The sequence below is a fragment of the Mobula birostris genome, chromosome 10, assembly GCF_030028105.1.
Source record: "Mobula birostris isolate sMobBir1 chromosome 10, sMobBir1.hap1, whole genome shotgun sequence".
Taxonomy (NCBI): Eukaryota; Metazoa; Chordata; class Chondrichthyes; order Myliobatiformes; family Myliobatidae; genus Mobula; species Mobula birostris.
In genome coordinates this window covers 17344162-17360273 of record NC_092379.1, presented here as the reverse complement: position 1 = coordinate 17360273, position 16112 = coordinate 17344162, and the positions used below count along the sequence as shown (strand labels likewise).

Genomic DNA, 16112 nt, shown 5'->3' with positions numbered 1-16112 from the left:
AGTACAGCACAGTACAGGCCCTTCGGCCCACAATATCGAATATAAAAAAGTGTTGCAGGTACTAGGGAAGGTAGTGGATGCAGAAGAGAGGAAACTGTGTGGACTAGGTTAAGGCTGGGCACTGTGCATTAAACAAGACATTGAAAATGGTAGGGAAACACCAGACAGGATTGTGTGAGGAATGTCAGGAAGAGGAGTCAGTAGAACATGTAGTTCTGAGTTGCAGGAAGTATGGGATAGAGAGAGATGATGAGAATTGATCTAAGGGAATTGGGGGTGCAGGAATTCACATTAAAGGGGTTGCTGGGCATAAGTGAGAGAGCACAGGTCAGGGTATTTTTAGCTTTCTTAAGGGGTACAGTTTTTTTTTATAGTATATGATGGATAAGCAGGAATAGGGTACTAGAATGGCCAGAGATGGGAGGATAAAGTGTAGGTTAGCATATAGGTGTGTGTGTGTGTGTGTGTGTGTGTGTGTGTGATTGGGTGAAGGAATTTGGAATGTAAGTCTATTGCACACTCTGGAGCAGAAGGTGGTGGTGATGCACCACTAAGCTGGGTGCCAACTGCCATAAAACAAGAAGAAGAAGAGTTTATTCATCATGATTGGGAGCTTAACATTCAAGGATACACCTTGCATCAAAAGGACAGGCAGGTAGGTGGGGGGGGGGCTCTGTTAGTAAAAACTGACATCAAATCCTTTGGAAGATGTAGAATCCTTTGGGTAGAGTTAAGAAACTGCAAGGGAAAAGCCTCCCAAACAGCAGTCAGCATGTGAGATATAAACGTCAAAGGAAAATAGAAAAAGTATGTAAAAAAGGCAAGGTTAAGGCTGATATGCAGGTAGATTGGGAAAATCTGCTTGGTCCTGGATCCCAAGAGAGGGAATTTGTAGAATGCTTATGAGACGGCTTTACAAAGCACCTTATGGTTGAGCCCATGAGGGGAAAGGAAATGCTGGATTGGCTGTTGTGTAATGAACCAGATTTGATAAAGGAGCTTAAGGTAAAGGAACCCTTAGGAGAGAATGATCATGGTAGAATTCTCCCTGCAGGTTGAGAGGGAAAAGTTAAAGTTAGGTTATCAGTATTATAGTGGCGTAAAGGGAATTACAGAGGCACGAGAGAGGAGCTGGCCACTGTTGATTAAAAGAGGGCACCAGCAAGAATGTTGGTAGAACAGCAATGGCTGGAGTTTCTGGGGGAAATTTGGAAGGCACGGGATAGTTACATCCCGAAGATGAAGAAGTATTCTAAAGGAAGGGTGAAGCAACAGTGGCTGACAAGGGAAGACAAAGCAGAATAAAAGCAAAAGAGAAGGCGTACAATACAGCAGGAAGTTAAAAGATTGGGTAACGTTTTAAAACCCATAATGGGAGAAAAGATGAAATATGAAGGGAAGCTGGTCAATAATAGCAAAGAGGGTATAAAAAGAGAAACGGGAGAAGATATTGAACTGATGCTGAAGAGATAGTAATGGGGCTAAAGAAATAGTGGATGAACTGAATAAATATTTTGCATCAGTCAGGGGAAGACATCAGCAGTATGTCAGAGGTTGAAGAATGTCAGGGAGCAGAGTGAGTGAAGTTGCCATCACGAGGGAGAAGGTGCCTGGGAAACTGAAAGGTCTGAAGGTAGATAAGTCACCTGGACCAGATGGTGTGCACCCCAGGGCTCTGAAAGAGGTGGTTGAAGAGACTACAGAGGCATTAGTAGTGATCTTTCAAGAAAGGCTAAATTTTGGAATAGTTCCGAAGGACTGGAAAATTGCAAACCTCACTGTACTCTTTAAGAAGGGACGGAGGCAGAAGAAAGGAAATTACAGGTCAATTAACCTGACTTCAGTGGTTGTGAAGATGTTGGACTCTATTATTAAGGATGTGGTTTCGGGGTACTTGGAAGCACATGATAAAGCAGGCCAAAGTCAGCATGGTTTCCTTGAGGGGAAGTTTTGCCCGACAACTCGATTGGAATTCTTTGAGGGAACAATAGGCAGGATGGACAAAGGAAAATCGGTCGATGTTGTGTATTTGGATTTTCGGAAGGCCTGTGACAAGCTGCCGCACATGAGGCTGCTAAACAAGATTAGAGCTCCTGGTATTACAGGAACGATACTTGCATGGATGGGAGATCCACGATGTGGGGCCACATGGTAGCGTAGTGGTCAGCCCAATGCCTTACAGTACCACCAACCCAGGTTTGATTCCCACAGCTGCCTGTAAGGAGTTTGTATGTTGTCCTCGTGGCCGTGTGGGTTTCCTCTGGGAGCTCAAATACAAACGTTTGTAGATAGATGGAAAAGATTGGTTGCCTGGCAGGAGGCAAAGGGTGGGAATAAAGGGAACCTATCACGGCTGGCTGCCAGGGATTAGCAATGTTACACAGGGGGTCAGTAATGGGACCACTTCTTTGGAAATTATATGTCAATGACTTGGATGACAGATTTGATGGCTTCGAGGCCAAGGTTGCAGAGGAACTGGAATTCGATTGTAAACAAGGTGGGGCAGCAGAAACCTGATTGGATGAGGACTAACCAATCAGGGGGACAGACTATGGGGGTATAAATGTCATAGGTGGTAAATAGATAGGTGGGGGTCAGGTAGTCGTGAGGAAGCAGGGAGCCTGAAGAACGATTTGGACAGATTGGGAGGATGGGCAAAGAATCGGCAGATGGAGTATAGTTTAGGGAAGTGTGTGGTCATGCATTTTGGTAGAAGGAATAAAGGCAGAAACTATTTCTAAACAGAGAGAAATTTTAAAAAAACATAATAGGTGCAAAGGGACTTGGGAGTCCTCATGTAGGATTTTCTAAAGGTTAACTTACAGGTTGAGTCGGAGGTGAGGAAGGCAAAAGTGATGTTAGCATTCGTTGTAAGAGGACTAGATTGTAAGAGCAAGGACGTGTTGCTGAGTCTTTATAAGGCATTGGTCAGACCACACAGAGCATTTTGAGAAATCTTGGGCCTCAAAGGGGAAACAAGAGTAATTCTTGGAATTAACAGGTTAATGAACGAGGACTGTTTGATGGTTCTGTGTGGTACTGATTGGAGTTTAGAAGAATGGGAGGGGATCTCATTGAAACCTATCGAATATTGAAAGGCATAGAAAGAGTGGATGTGGAGAGGATGTTTCCAAAAGTGAGGGAGTCTAAGGTCAGAAAGCACAGCCTCAGATTAGAGGGGCATCCATTTAGAACAGAGATGAGGAGGAATTTCTTTAGCCAGAGGATGGAGAATTTGTGGAATTCATTGTCTTGGACAGCTGAGGAGGCCAAGTCATTGGGTATATTTAAAGCAGAGGGTGACTGGTTCTTGGTTAGTCAGGACATTAAAGGTTATGGGGAGAAGGTAGGAGAATGGGGTTGAGAGGGAAAATAAATCATCCATGATGAAATAGAGGAGCAGACTCGATGGGCCGAATGGCCTAATTCTTCTCCTACTTCTTATGGTCTTATTGTGTAAATTTATTATCAAAGTACGTATATGAGAAAGGATCTAGTGGTTTCCCAGTGTATAAGATAAATAAACTCTTCTCGGGCTTCCAGCCTGGTACAGCTGTCAATCTTAATAGACGTTTTGATGACAAGCTCTGCCATCTTCATCAGGGGTGATACCAGGGCATGTCTAGTCCGGTGGCATTTATACCCCTATGTCTAGTCTGGTGGTATTTATACCCCTATGTCCAGTCTGGTGGCATTTATACCCCCATGTCTAGTCAGGTGGCATTTATACCCCCATGTCTAGTCTGGTGACATTTATACCCCCATGTCTAGTCTGGTGGCATTTATACCCCATTGTCCAACCCTCTGACTGTTTGACCTAGATCCTAGCCAATCGCATAACTAGGGCTGCGGGGCTTTAAACTAAATAGTGGGGGTGGGGTTGGGGGGAGTGTTCAACAGATTGGAGGAGTATTGATAAAGTAAAAAAAGAAAAGTGTGGATAAAGATAAAGAAAAAACGAAAGACAAAAAAGAGAAAAGTAAGAGTGGAGTGAAGAAAAGTCAAATGCAAAAGAGTAAAAGATTACAAGATTTTAAAAAGCACAATGAGTGTAAGAGCACTTTATTTGAATGCCCGTAGTATTCGAAACAAGGTCAGTGAACTTGCAGCACAAATCAGTACAAGGGGGTATGATTTAGTGGCCATTACAGACACGTGGTTGCACGGTGGAGTGGATTGGGAACTAAATATCCAAGGATATCAGGTAATATGGAGGGATAGGCTGGAAGGTAAGGGACGTGGGATAGCACTCTTAATTAAAGATGAGATCAGGGCGATAGTGAGAGACGATATAAGATCTAAGGAGCAGAATGTTGAATCCATCTGGGTAGAGATTAGGAACAGAAAAGGGAAAAAATCACTGGTGAAAGTTGTCTATCGGCCACCGAATAATAATATTACAGTGACACAGGCAATAAACTGAAATATCTGAGGCAAGTAAAAATGGAACAGCAGTTATCATGGGGGGACTTTAACTTGCACATAAATTGGGTGAATCAAGTTGGTCGAGGCAGTCTTGAGGAAGATTTCACAGAATGCATCCATGATGGCTTTCTTGAACAGCATGTTACTGAACCTACAAGGAATGTGCTATCTTAGATCAGGTCCTGTGCAATGAGACAGGTAAAATTAGTGATCTTGTAGTTAGGGATCCTCTTGGAAAGAGTGATCACAGTATGACTGAGTTTCCCATACAAATGGAGGGTGCAAAACTAGTGTATTATGCCTAAACAATGGAGACTACAATGGGATGAGGGAGGATTTGGCTAGTGTAGACTGGGAACTCAGGCTATATGATGGGACAGTGGAAGGCTTTCAAAGAGAATTTTCACAGTGCTCAACAAAAGTATATTCCAGTTAAAAGCACGGACAGTAAGGGTGGGGAGAGCCAGCCTTGGATATCTAAGGAAATAAAGGAAGGCATCAAAATAAAAGCTTGTGCATACAAAGTCTCCAAGAGTAGGGGGAAATTGAAAGATTGGGAAAACTTTAGAAAGCAACTAAGAGCCACTAAGCAAACAATACAAAAAAGGAAAGATAGATTATGAAAATAAACCAGCACAAAATATAAAAACAGATAGTAAAAGTTTTTGTAATTATATAAAGTAGAAAAAGGTGGCTAAAGTGAATATAGGTCCCTTGGAGGACAAGAAAGGGGGAATTGATATTGGGTAATGAGGAAATGGAAGAGGCTTTAAATGATTATTTTGTGTCGGACTTCACGGTGGAGGACACATCTAACATACCAAAGAGAGATGATCTGGATGTGATGGGAGGTAAGGACCTCGATACAATAGCTACCACTAATGAGGTAGTGCTGAGCAAACTTGTGAGCCTGAAGATAGATAAGTCCTCTGGACCCGATGGATGCATCCCAGGGAACTGAAAGTAATGGCAGAAGTTATAGTAGAGGCTTTGGTGGTGATTTACCAAAATGCTCTGGACTCTGGGCAGGTCCCGGCGGTTTGGAAGACGGTGAACGTTGTGCCACTGTTCAAAGGAGGATGTAGGCAAAAGGCAGGTAACTATAGGGCAACATCAACGCTGCCCTCAAACGCATCTCTTCCATTTCACCCACGTCTGCTCTCAACCCATCCTCCCTCCACACTATCAGGGATAGGGTTCCTCTTGTCTTCACCTACTACCACCAGCCTCTGCATCTAGCACATAATTCTCCGAAACTTCCGCCACCTCCAACGGGATCCCACCACCAAGCATATCTCCCCCCCACCCCAACTTTCTGCTTTCCACAGGGATCGCTCCCTATGCGACTCCCGTGTCCATTCGTCCCTCCCCACTGATCTCCCTCCTGGCACTTATCCTTGCAAGCAGAACAAGTGCTACACCTGACCCTACACCTCCTCCCTCACTACCAATCAGGACCCCAAACAGTCCTTCCAGGTGAGGCAACACTTCACCTGTGAGTCTGTTGGGGTCATCTATTGTATATGGTGCTCCCGGTGTGGCCTCCTGTATATTGGTGAGACCCACGCAGATTGGGAGACCGCTTCACCAAGCACCTACACTTCATCTGCCAGAACAGGTGGGATCTCTCAGTGGCCAGCCATTTTAATTCCTCTTCCCATTCCCATTCCAATATGTCCATCCATGGCCTCCTCCACTGTCGTGATGAGGCCACACTTAGGTTGGAGAAACAATGCCTTGTATTCCGTTTGGGTAGCCTCCAACCTGATGGCATGAACATTGATTTCTCAAACTTCTGGTAATGCCTCTCCCCTCCCCCTTTCACCATTTCCCATCCCCTTTCCTTCTCTCATGTTATCTCCTTGCCCAGCCATCGTCTCCCTCTGGTGCAGCTATATATATAATATAGAAGAAAATAATAATAATAAATAAATCAATCAATTACAATATATGTACATTGAGTAGATTAAAAAATGTGCAAAAACAGAAATAATATATATTTAAAAAGTGAGGTAGTGTTCAAGGGTTGAATGTCCATTTAGGAATCAGATGGCAGAGGGGAAGAAGCTGTTCCTGAATTGCTGAGTGTGTGCCTTCAGGCTTCTGTACCTCCTACTTGATGGTAACAGTGAGAAAAGGGCATGTCCTGGGTGCTGGAGGTCCTTAATAATGGATGCTGCCTTTCTGAGACACCGCTCCCTAGAGATGTCCTGGGTACTTTGTAGGCTAGTGCCCAAGTTGGAGCTGACTAGATTTACAACCCGCTGCAGCCTTTTTCAGTCCTGTGCAGTACCCCCTCCATACCAGACAGTGATGCAGCCTGTCAGAATGCTCTCCACAGTACATCTATAGAAGTTTTTGAGTTTTTTTTGTTCAAATCTCTTCAACTCCTAATGAAGTATAGTTGCTGTCTTGCCTTCTTTATAGCAGCATCAATATGTTGGGAGAAATTTCTTTAGCCAGAGGCTGGTGAAGTTGTGGAATTTGTTACCACAGGCAGCTGAGGAGGCCGGGTCGTTGGGAGTATTTCAGGCAGAGCTTGCTTGATTGGCCGCAGCATCAAAGGTAATGATGGATTGGAGCTGTGGGGGTGGGGGGGAGGATCAGCCATGATTGAATGGTGGAGCAGGCTCAATGGGCCAAATGGCCTAATTCTGCTCCCACGTCTTATGGTCTTGTGCCCTCTTCTCATTCGTATCTTCTGGGAAGAGGTACAAGAGTCTGAGGACACAGAATCGATATTTCAGGAAGAACTTCTTCCCCTCTGCCATCAGATTTCTCAAAGGTCACTGACCTTACTATTTTATTCAGTTTTTATGCTATTTATCCATCTCTCCATCTATTTGTTACTGTAGCCTATAGTAACATCTGTGCATCGCACTGCACTGGTGCCAGACAGTAGTGTAGTGGTTAGCACAGCAGTTTACGGTCCAGGCGACCCAGGTTCAATTCCCACCGCTGCCTGTACGTAGTTTGTACGTTCTCCCCGTGCGTGAGTTTCCTCTGGGTGCTCCAGTTTCCTCCCACAGTCCAAAGGTGTACCGGTTGGTAGGTTAATAAGCTAATGGCTTGCTGGGCAGCACGCCTCGAGGGACTGATGGAAATGAGACAGATTCTTTGCGTCTCAAAGGCAAGGATTCTGGACACACAGTTTTAACAATAAGGAGTTTATTTACAAAGGGAGAGGAGCTTGGGGTCAACACAAGCGGCTACAATATTCACACAAATGCGCTTAGAGTAGACGAGCGTAAGAACAGTCAGGTCAGCAGTACAATACGCGGGAAAATGGTGTAGGGACAGAGTACAGGTACATATACAAGCAAGGGAAAAGTAACTACAATAACTGCCCCCCCCTTGACTATGGACAGGCACGGCTCTCAGCTACAGGGACAACAATAAACACTCCCGAAACCCTATTCAATGCACAGCTCACCACGTGTCTCCAGCACTGTTCTGGTGGTCCCTCGAGGATGGCAAAAAAGAGAGCGAGCCAAGCACATGTAGCACCCTTTATAGGTCAGGGGTCTGGAGGGTCCAGCCCAGGTGATTCACCGGGGGGCCAACGGCTTGATGCTAGACGGGTTAATCCAATGGTTAAGTGTGCATTGATTAGTTGGGAGGGGTGAAATATTGACTGGCATGTGGTGTGCCTTCCGATCAGGTAGAGGGCAGTGCTGAGCCGTGACAGGCGCGGCTCTCTGGATAAAAGGGCCTATTCCACGCTGTATCCCAATAAGTAAATAAATAACAGATTTTGCAACATATATCATTGACTAAGGAATTGATTGTGGACTTCAGGAAGGGGAAGCTGAGGAGAAGAAAACAGCAGTGCTCATTAAGAAGTGAACAGTGGATTGGGGGGGACGGGGTGAACAGTTTCAAGTTCCTGGGTGTCAACATTTCAGAGGATCTATCCTGGGCCCAACAACAAACTAAATCAAATTATCATTCAGCCATTCATGGATACAGCTGAACGAGACAGTGTTCCATTGCGGCCAAGGTGCAAAACATTCAAAACAGCAAGCAAACATTCAAAATAGCGAGTAACATAATTTAAAATAACGAGCAAAGAAACATATTCACTCAAAATAAAAACATATATATAGTCCAAAACCCTGAGCGACAATGTCCGGCAATGGGTGGTACAGTCTCCCGGCAGTGTTCAGCCTGTCATTCCACCACTTGAACACAGGAGGGCAGCACTGATGGGGGAAGCCAGGCTTCAGCCGAGTGTGGACACCACACTGTAATGCTTCCACGTCTTCTCAGCTGGTCTGCAGCAGCAGGCAAGCCCGCGGCTTGAGGCCCAGTCTTTGCTACCACCAAGGCTACACACCTCCCATGTTGACTGTCTCCCCCCAACACCAGATAAGGTTATCAGGCCTGTGGCAACTGACGTTACCACTGTCCAACAGAGTCTTGCGATCGCAAGGGAAGTGTCCAAGACAATCGTCCACAGTTATACTGCACCAATTCCGATGTTTTCGAGGAGCGGGCACCAACACGGTCTGCAGCCAGGTCAGCTGCTCTGCAGCCAAACCAGCTTCTCCAATATCCCAACCGGCTCCTTCTCCAGCATTCTGGCCGGCCCCTTCTTGGCCGACTCTGCCTTCAACATCAGTCCAGCTACTCCGATCAACAAACAGCTCACTGATGGAGTAGCCCTGCAGTATCTGAAATGCTTGGAGTGGATTTGTCTTTGGATCATAAAAACCCCCCATAAATTTTACAAAGGGAAAAAGCACCTTGGGTTGGCCCCCATGAGGCCACTGCTTTGCACATGCTGCCAACTTACCGGATCTTATTGATGCAATTACAAAAAAAAACACACGACTGCAGCTATATTTCATTAGGAATTTGAGGAGATTTGGCACGACACCATAGACTTTAGCAAATTTCTACAGATGTACTGGTGTGGGCATGTGGCCAAGTGGTTAAGGCATTGGCCTGGTGATCTGAAGATCGTGAGTTCGAGCCTCAGCTGAGGCAACGTGTTATGTCCTTGAGCAAGGCACTTAACCACACATTGCTCTGCGATGACACCGGTGCCAAGCTGTATCGGCCCTAATGCCCTTCCCTTAGACAACATCAGTGTCGTGGAGAGGGGAGACTTGCAGCATGGACAACTGCCAGTCTTCCATACAACATTGCCCAGGCCTGTGCACTGGAAACCTTCCACGGCACAAATCCATGGTCTCATGGATTAATAGACTAATGGATGCCTATTATTAATTACAGATGATGATTATGATTATAAAGACACGTAGTCCTCTTTTATTGTCATTTAGTAATGCATGCATTAAGAAATGATACATTTTTTCCTCCGGTGTGATATCACAAAACACAGGACAAACCAAGACTGAAAAAACTGACAAAACCACATAATTATAACATATAGTTACAAACAGTGTAACAATACCATAACTTGATGAAGAAATCTGTGAGCACAGTAAAGTTCAAAGTTTCTCAAATGTCCCACATCTCACGCAGACGGGAGAAGGAAGAAAAACTCTCCCTGCCATGCCCGACCACAGTCCGACTCTGAGTCGTCCGAAAACTTCGAGCTCTGTTCAGCTCTCCGACACTGAGTACTGAGCGCCATCTCTGTCTGAACGATTCGACCTCCTTCTTGGTCACCAAAAGCAGGCAAGGCCGGGGATTTTGAGGCCTACCCTCCGAAAGATTCACGACCACACACTAACGACAGCAGCGGACGGGCATTTCAGAAATTTCTCCAGGTTTTTCTCTGTGCTTTCACGTCCATTCTCCATCAAATCAGAATTGTCCACGGCCCCTATTTAACGGATATGATATCATTTTCACTGGAGAGCTGCGCACCGCAACTGGCTGTACTGTGGAGAGCATTCTAACTGGTTACAACACCATCTGGTATGGGGGGGTGGCCACGGCACAGGATCAGAAAAAGCTGCAGAAAGTTGTAAACTCAGCCAGCTCCACCATCGGCACCAACCTTCCCAGCACTGAAGACACCATCTCTTCATCTCATGCTCTTGATATTTATTGCTTATTTATTTATTTATTGCCGGCTGGTGGCGTGGTAGACAGGTATATGGAGGAATTTAAGGTGGGGGGTTATATGGGATGCAGGGTTTGAGGGTCGGCACAACATTGAGGGCCGAAGGGCCTGTACTGTGCTGTACTATTCCATATGTCTATATGTAGTGGCATCAGCGCCGGACTTCGGAGCGAAGGCTCCCGAGTTCGAATCCAGCTGGCTCCCTTGCACGCTTTCCATCCGTGCTGGGTTGAGCGTCGAGCTAGCAACTCCACCTCGTAAAAATAAGAAAGCCTGCTGAAAAAAAAACGCCGTCAATGATCGTGTCCCGATGACTCCACTTGGAGATAAGAGCTTTCTTCTTCTTCATTTATTTATTTATTATTATTATTTCTGTTTGCATTTGCACAGCTTGTTATCATTTGCCCTCTCTGGTTGTTTGTCCGTCGTGTTGGGTGTGGCCTTTCATCCATTTGATTGTGTTTATACCCACAGGAAACGGATCTTGGGGTTGCCTGTGGTGACACATATGCACTTTGATGATAAGTTTACTTTGGACTTTGATGTTTCAGCTCCAGAGTTCGGGGTTCGGTTCCGGTGCCGTCCCATCAGGAGTCTCTGTGCCTTCTCCCTGTGGAATGTTGGTGTTCCGGTTTCCTCCCCACAGTCCAAACAAGCAGCGGTCATTTGAAATTAATCCCGTGATTGGGTTAGGGTTAATCCCGGTTGTGGGGTTGCTGGGACAGTGGGGGTCGAAGGGCAGAAAGGGTCTACTTCGCACTGTATCACTAAATAAATAGATAGATACATGGATAAATAAATAGGTAGTAGATGGATGAAAGCCAATGTCACAAAAAGGCAGTGTCCATTATTCAGCACCCCCCATCACTCAGGACATCCCCGCTTCTTATTGCTACTGTCCGGGAGGAGGTACAGGAGCCTGAAGGCACACGGTCCACAGTTTAGGAACAGCTTCTTCCCCTCTGCCATCGGTCTTCTGAATGGACCTAACCATATTTTTTTCTTAAACAGGAGAAAACTTGCAGATGCTGGAAACCCAAAGCAACACAGACAAAATGCTGGAGGAACTCAGCAGGCCAAGCAGCATCTGTGGAAAAGAGTAAATAGACGATGTTTCGGGCCAAGACCGTTCATCGGGTCATAATATTTTTTCTTATTTTTTTACTGGTTGTGTATTATCTATTTAATTCTAAATATCTTTTTTTTGTAATTTATTTTTTACTGAAGTTCATTAAACAACATTTCCATAAGATGTATTTCAGATACTGTACATATAATCATATTTGTCGCCAATCTCCACATAATATTTATCTGAGGTATACACTTATAGAAAGCAGAGGAAAGAAAGAACAATCAAACGAAGAAAACTATGTACAGAGTAGGGAGTGATTTTTTTACAACATATTCATTGACTTGTGAGAATAAAATCAGGCCTATGAGGTGTTATGTAGTTAAACCATTTTTCCCAGTATGAATCAAATTGTTCCAACAGATGCTGTTATCTTCTCCATTTTGGGAATGTCCATTGTAATTTCCATCCATACATTTAAAGTTGGGCTCTCCTGTGATAACCACTTCCCGGTAATGGTCTTTTTATCAGCCACCAGCAGTATATGCAAATATCTTATGGCAATTTATAGTGTTTTAAATCATTGTACTGGTGTCGCGAGACGACAAACTTCACAACATATGCCAGAGATATTAAACCTGATTCTGTACCTATAAGGTAACACGATCTTCGAGATAAAATGTCTATCGATAAAGTAATAAAACTATGCGATCGGCCACCCATTCAAGGGTCCCGTTCGGGGAGGGAGGCGGGATATGTGTCCTCCGTGCCCGTCAATCATGACGTCTCGGCGTCGCGTCGTGTGGTGGGCGGTGACGTCAGTGCGTCACGTGAGCGGGCGGTGGTGGGCCGCCGGACGGGCAGGTGGGTGCTCCCTCTCCCCTCTCCCCTCTCACCCCCAGTCGAGCTTGCAGCTCCCCGATTCCCGGGGCCGGCGGGCACACCGACCGCCTTCCCCAGCTAATGCACGGGAAGATCCCGTGGGGGGGGAAGGGGAGGAGTCTGTGCGGCTGGGAGGCGCAGTGCGCAGGCGCGGGGGTGGCCCTGGAGCGGGGCGCGATACACGGACGGCAGGCGAGGCCTCGGCTGAGTTGCGGGAGCGGAACCCGGTGCAACAGTAGCCTTGATGGGCTGGTTTCCCGACCGCAAGGAATTGTGGGCAACAGTCCCGGCATCCTTTGGGGCGGAATGGACCAAGTTCAGTGCCTCTCTCAGCTGATCGAACCTGGGTCTCCGGAGGCAGGGGCTCTACCTAGCGCGGTGTCTCCACCCATTCCAAGTGGTATTAAGGCCATTTCCCTCCCGGTTTGCAGCTGTAAGTGGCGTGGGCCTTGCGGGGAGGGCAGACATCCCACCCTGCAAAAGAACAGGAATTCTGCAGATGCTGGAAATTCAAGCAACGCACATCAAAGTTGCTGGTGAACGCAGCAGGCCAGGCAGCATCTCTAGGAAGAGGTACAGTCGACGTTTCAGGCCGAGACCCTTCGTCAGGACTAACTGAAGGAAGAGTGAGTAAGGGATTTGAAAGTTGGAGGGGGAGGGGGAGATCCAAAATGATAGAAGAAGACAGGAGGGGGAGGGATGGAGCTAAGAGCTGGACAGGTGATTGGCAAAAGGGATACGAGAGGATCATGGGACAGGAGGTCCAGGAAGAAAGACAAGGGGGGGGACCCAGAGGATGGGCAAGAGGTATATTCAGAGGGACAGAGGGAGAAAAAGGAGAGAGAGAGAAAGAATGTGTGCATAAAAATAAGTAACAGATGGGGTACAAGGGGGAGGTGGGACCTAGCGGAAGTTAGAGAAGTCGATGTTCATGCCATCAGGTTGGAGGCTACCCAGACGGAATATAAGGTGTTGTTCCTCCAACCTGAGTGTGGCTTCATCTTTACAGTAGAGGAGGCCGTGGATAGACATGTCAGAATGAGAATAGGATGTGGAATTAAAATGTGTGGCCACTGGGAGATCCTGCTTTCTCTGGCGGACAGAGCGTAGATGTTCAGCAAAGCAGTCTCCTAGTCTGCGTCGGGTCTCGCCAATATATAAAAGGCCACATCGGGAGCACCGGACGCAGTATATCACCCCAGTCGACTCACAGGTGAAGTGTTGCCTCACCTGGAAGGACTGTTTGGGGCCCTGAATGGTGGTAAGGGAGGAAGTGTAGGGGCATGTGTAGCACTTGTTCAGCTTACACGGATAAGTGCCAGGAGGGAGATCAGTGGGGAGGGATGGGGGGGACGAATGGACAAGGGAGTTGTGTAGGGAGCGATCCCTGCGGAATGCAGAGAGGCAGGGGGAGGGAAAGATGTGCTTAGTGGTGGGATCCCGTTGGAGGTGGCGGAAGTTATGGAGAATAATATGTTGGACCCGGAGGCTGGTGGGGTGGTAGGTGAGGACCAGGGGAACCCTATTCCTAGTGGGGTGGCGGGAGGATGGAGTGAGAGCAGATGTACGTGAAATGGGGGAGATGCGTTTAAGAGCAGAGTTGATAGTGGAGGAAGGGAAGCCCCTTTCTTTAAAAAATGAAGACATCTCCCTCGTCCTAGAATGAAAAGCCTCATCCTGAGAGCAGGTGCGGCGGAGACAGAGGAATTACCCCTGCCCCCTGCTACCCCGCATCCCCCCTCCAAGGGTGAATGTATACTGGACATTTGATTATGAAAGAACACAACAATTTATTTGATCACATATTCAAGCTACTTACACACACACACACACACACACACACACATATATATATGTATATTCCTTGTTGAGTATTTTGTTGGCAGGCTCAATGGTAATAGTGAAATGCTAATGCAAAGAGCCTTTCTATTTCTTTTGGAACCTTTCCTTGTACTGTGATGTGGCTTGCTTGGCAGATTTGAGCATTTTGCCGGAAGTCTCAACCTCATAGCAGTCGTCAATGATTTTTTTAATTTTGCAAGACATCAGATTCACAATTATATAATATTATCATGGAGTTGTTTTTTTTAATTTTATTACAACTTTAAGCAAGTCTACAGGAAGTTTAGCCTCATGACGTAGGACATCAATAGAGTAGTTCCTTAGCAGCTAGCCAGCTAGTTTAAATAACGTTAGCTATGCTAATGAACGAACAATACCTGTTAAACTCACCTCAACATGTCTTTTACTGTCATTTAACCCACTATGGGCAATAGAAAAGTCACTGTTGCAAACAGGGCAGCGAGCAACACTGTCATTATTTTGACCCCTATTAGGCAGGGGTACATTTTAGTGTAGTCTGGGGTGACGTACGTTTTATATTTTCTTTTTTTGGAACACTTTGCCATGGCGCTGCAGGACACTAAACTGAACTGATGGACAATGAAAGAGAGAGAGAGGTCGACTGTAAAGCCCGCCCACAGAGAAAACTGATAGGTCTACTTAGCACAAAGATCTCTCTCTCTCTCTCTCTCTCTCTCTCTCTCTCTCTCTCCCCCCCTCCCTCTCTCTCTCCCCCCCCACTCATTTTCAGAAAAATTGATTTCCAGGATATTGTATATGATTTGCAGGCGTCAGGGAGCCGCTATCAATATGCAGGAGACTCCTGAAACTTCCGGGAGAGGTGGGATGTCTGGGAGGGGAAAGATCTGCTCCCTCTCACACCTACTATATTCCCTCCTCAGGGCTTGGACGTGGAGTGTAGATGGGCAGGAAGCCTGCTGTTGCTGTCGGAAGGACTCACCTGATTCACCAGGACTCGCACACCCTTGGCCTCTCACCCATGGAGGGTGGGAGCAGCCTGACTGGGGACCTCCACCTCTGTTCTGTGTGCGGGCTGGGCTTCCACCGTTCAGCCGAGGCTGAGGATCACATGACTGTACACACCAAGGAGGAGCGGTGGTACGAGTGTAACGTATGCGGCAAGGCCTGGCTCTACCCTTGCCTGCTGGAGGCCCACCAGCGGGTTCACACTGGGGAGAAGCCCTTCGTCTGCCCCGTCTGTGGGAAGGGCTTCACCCAGTCCAACAACCTGCTGGAGCATCAGCGCACCCACACCGGAGAACGCCCCTTTGTCTGCCCTGAATGTGGGAAGTGTTTTGTCCAGTCCTCTGGCCTCCTGCAGCACCGGCGCACCCACACTGGGGAGCGGCCCTTCTCCTGCCCCGTCTGCAGCAAGGCCTTCGCCCGCTCCTCCAGCCTGCTGGAGCACCAGGCCGTTCATAGCAAGGAGAAGCCCTTCACCTGCTCCGAATGTGGGAAGGGCTTCACCCGGTCCTCCAGCCTGCTGGCCCACCGCACCGTCCACACCGGGGAGCGGCCCTTCACCTGCCCCGAGTGCGGCAAGGGCTTCGCCCAGTCCTCCCACCTGATGGAGCACAGGAGGATACACACCGGCGAGCGGCCCTTCACCTGCCCCGTCTGTGGCAAGGGCTTCACCCAGTCCTGCAACCTCCTGCAGCACCAGCGGGTCCACACCGGCGAGCGGCCCTTCGTCTGCCCCGTCTGTGGCAAGGGCTTCACCCACTCCTCCAGCCTGCTGCTCCACCAGCGCATCCACACCGGGGAGAAGCCCTTCGCCTGCTCCGTCTGCGGCAAGGGCTTCAACCGCTCCTCCAGCCTCCTGGCCCACCGCACCGT

The 16112-nt window shown here is 47.3% G+C and overlaps 1 protein-coding gene across 1 annotated transcript in view; it reads left to right on the top strand.

Annotated features, from left to right (window-relative positions):
- LOC140204414 (uncharacterized) overlaps positions 1 to 16112 on the top strand; it is a 218481-nt gene that overhangs the window by 50086 nt on the left and 152283 nt on the right. Inside the window, 3 exon segments of the mRNA XM_072271135.1 lie at positions 8794 to 9083; positions 12434 to 12640; positions 15178 to 16110. Coding sequence (XP_072127236.1) covers positions 8794 to 9083; positions 12434 to 12640; positions 15178 to 16110 — 1430 coding nt within the window.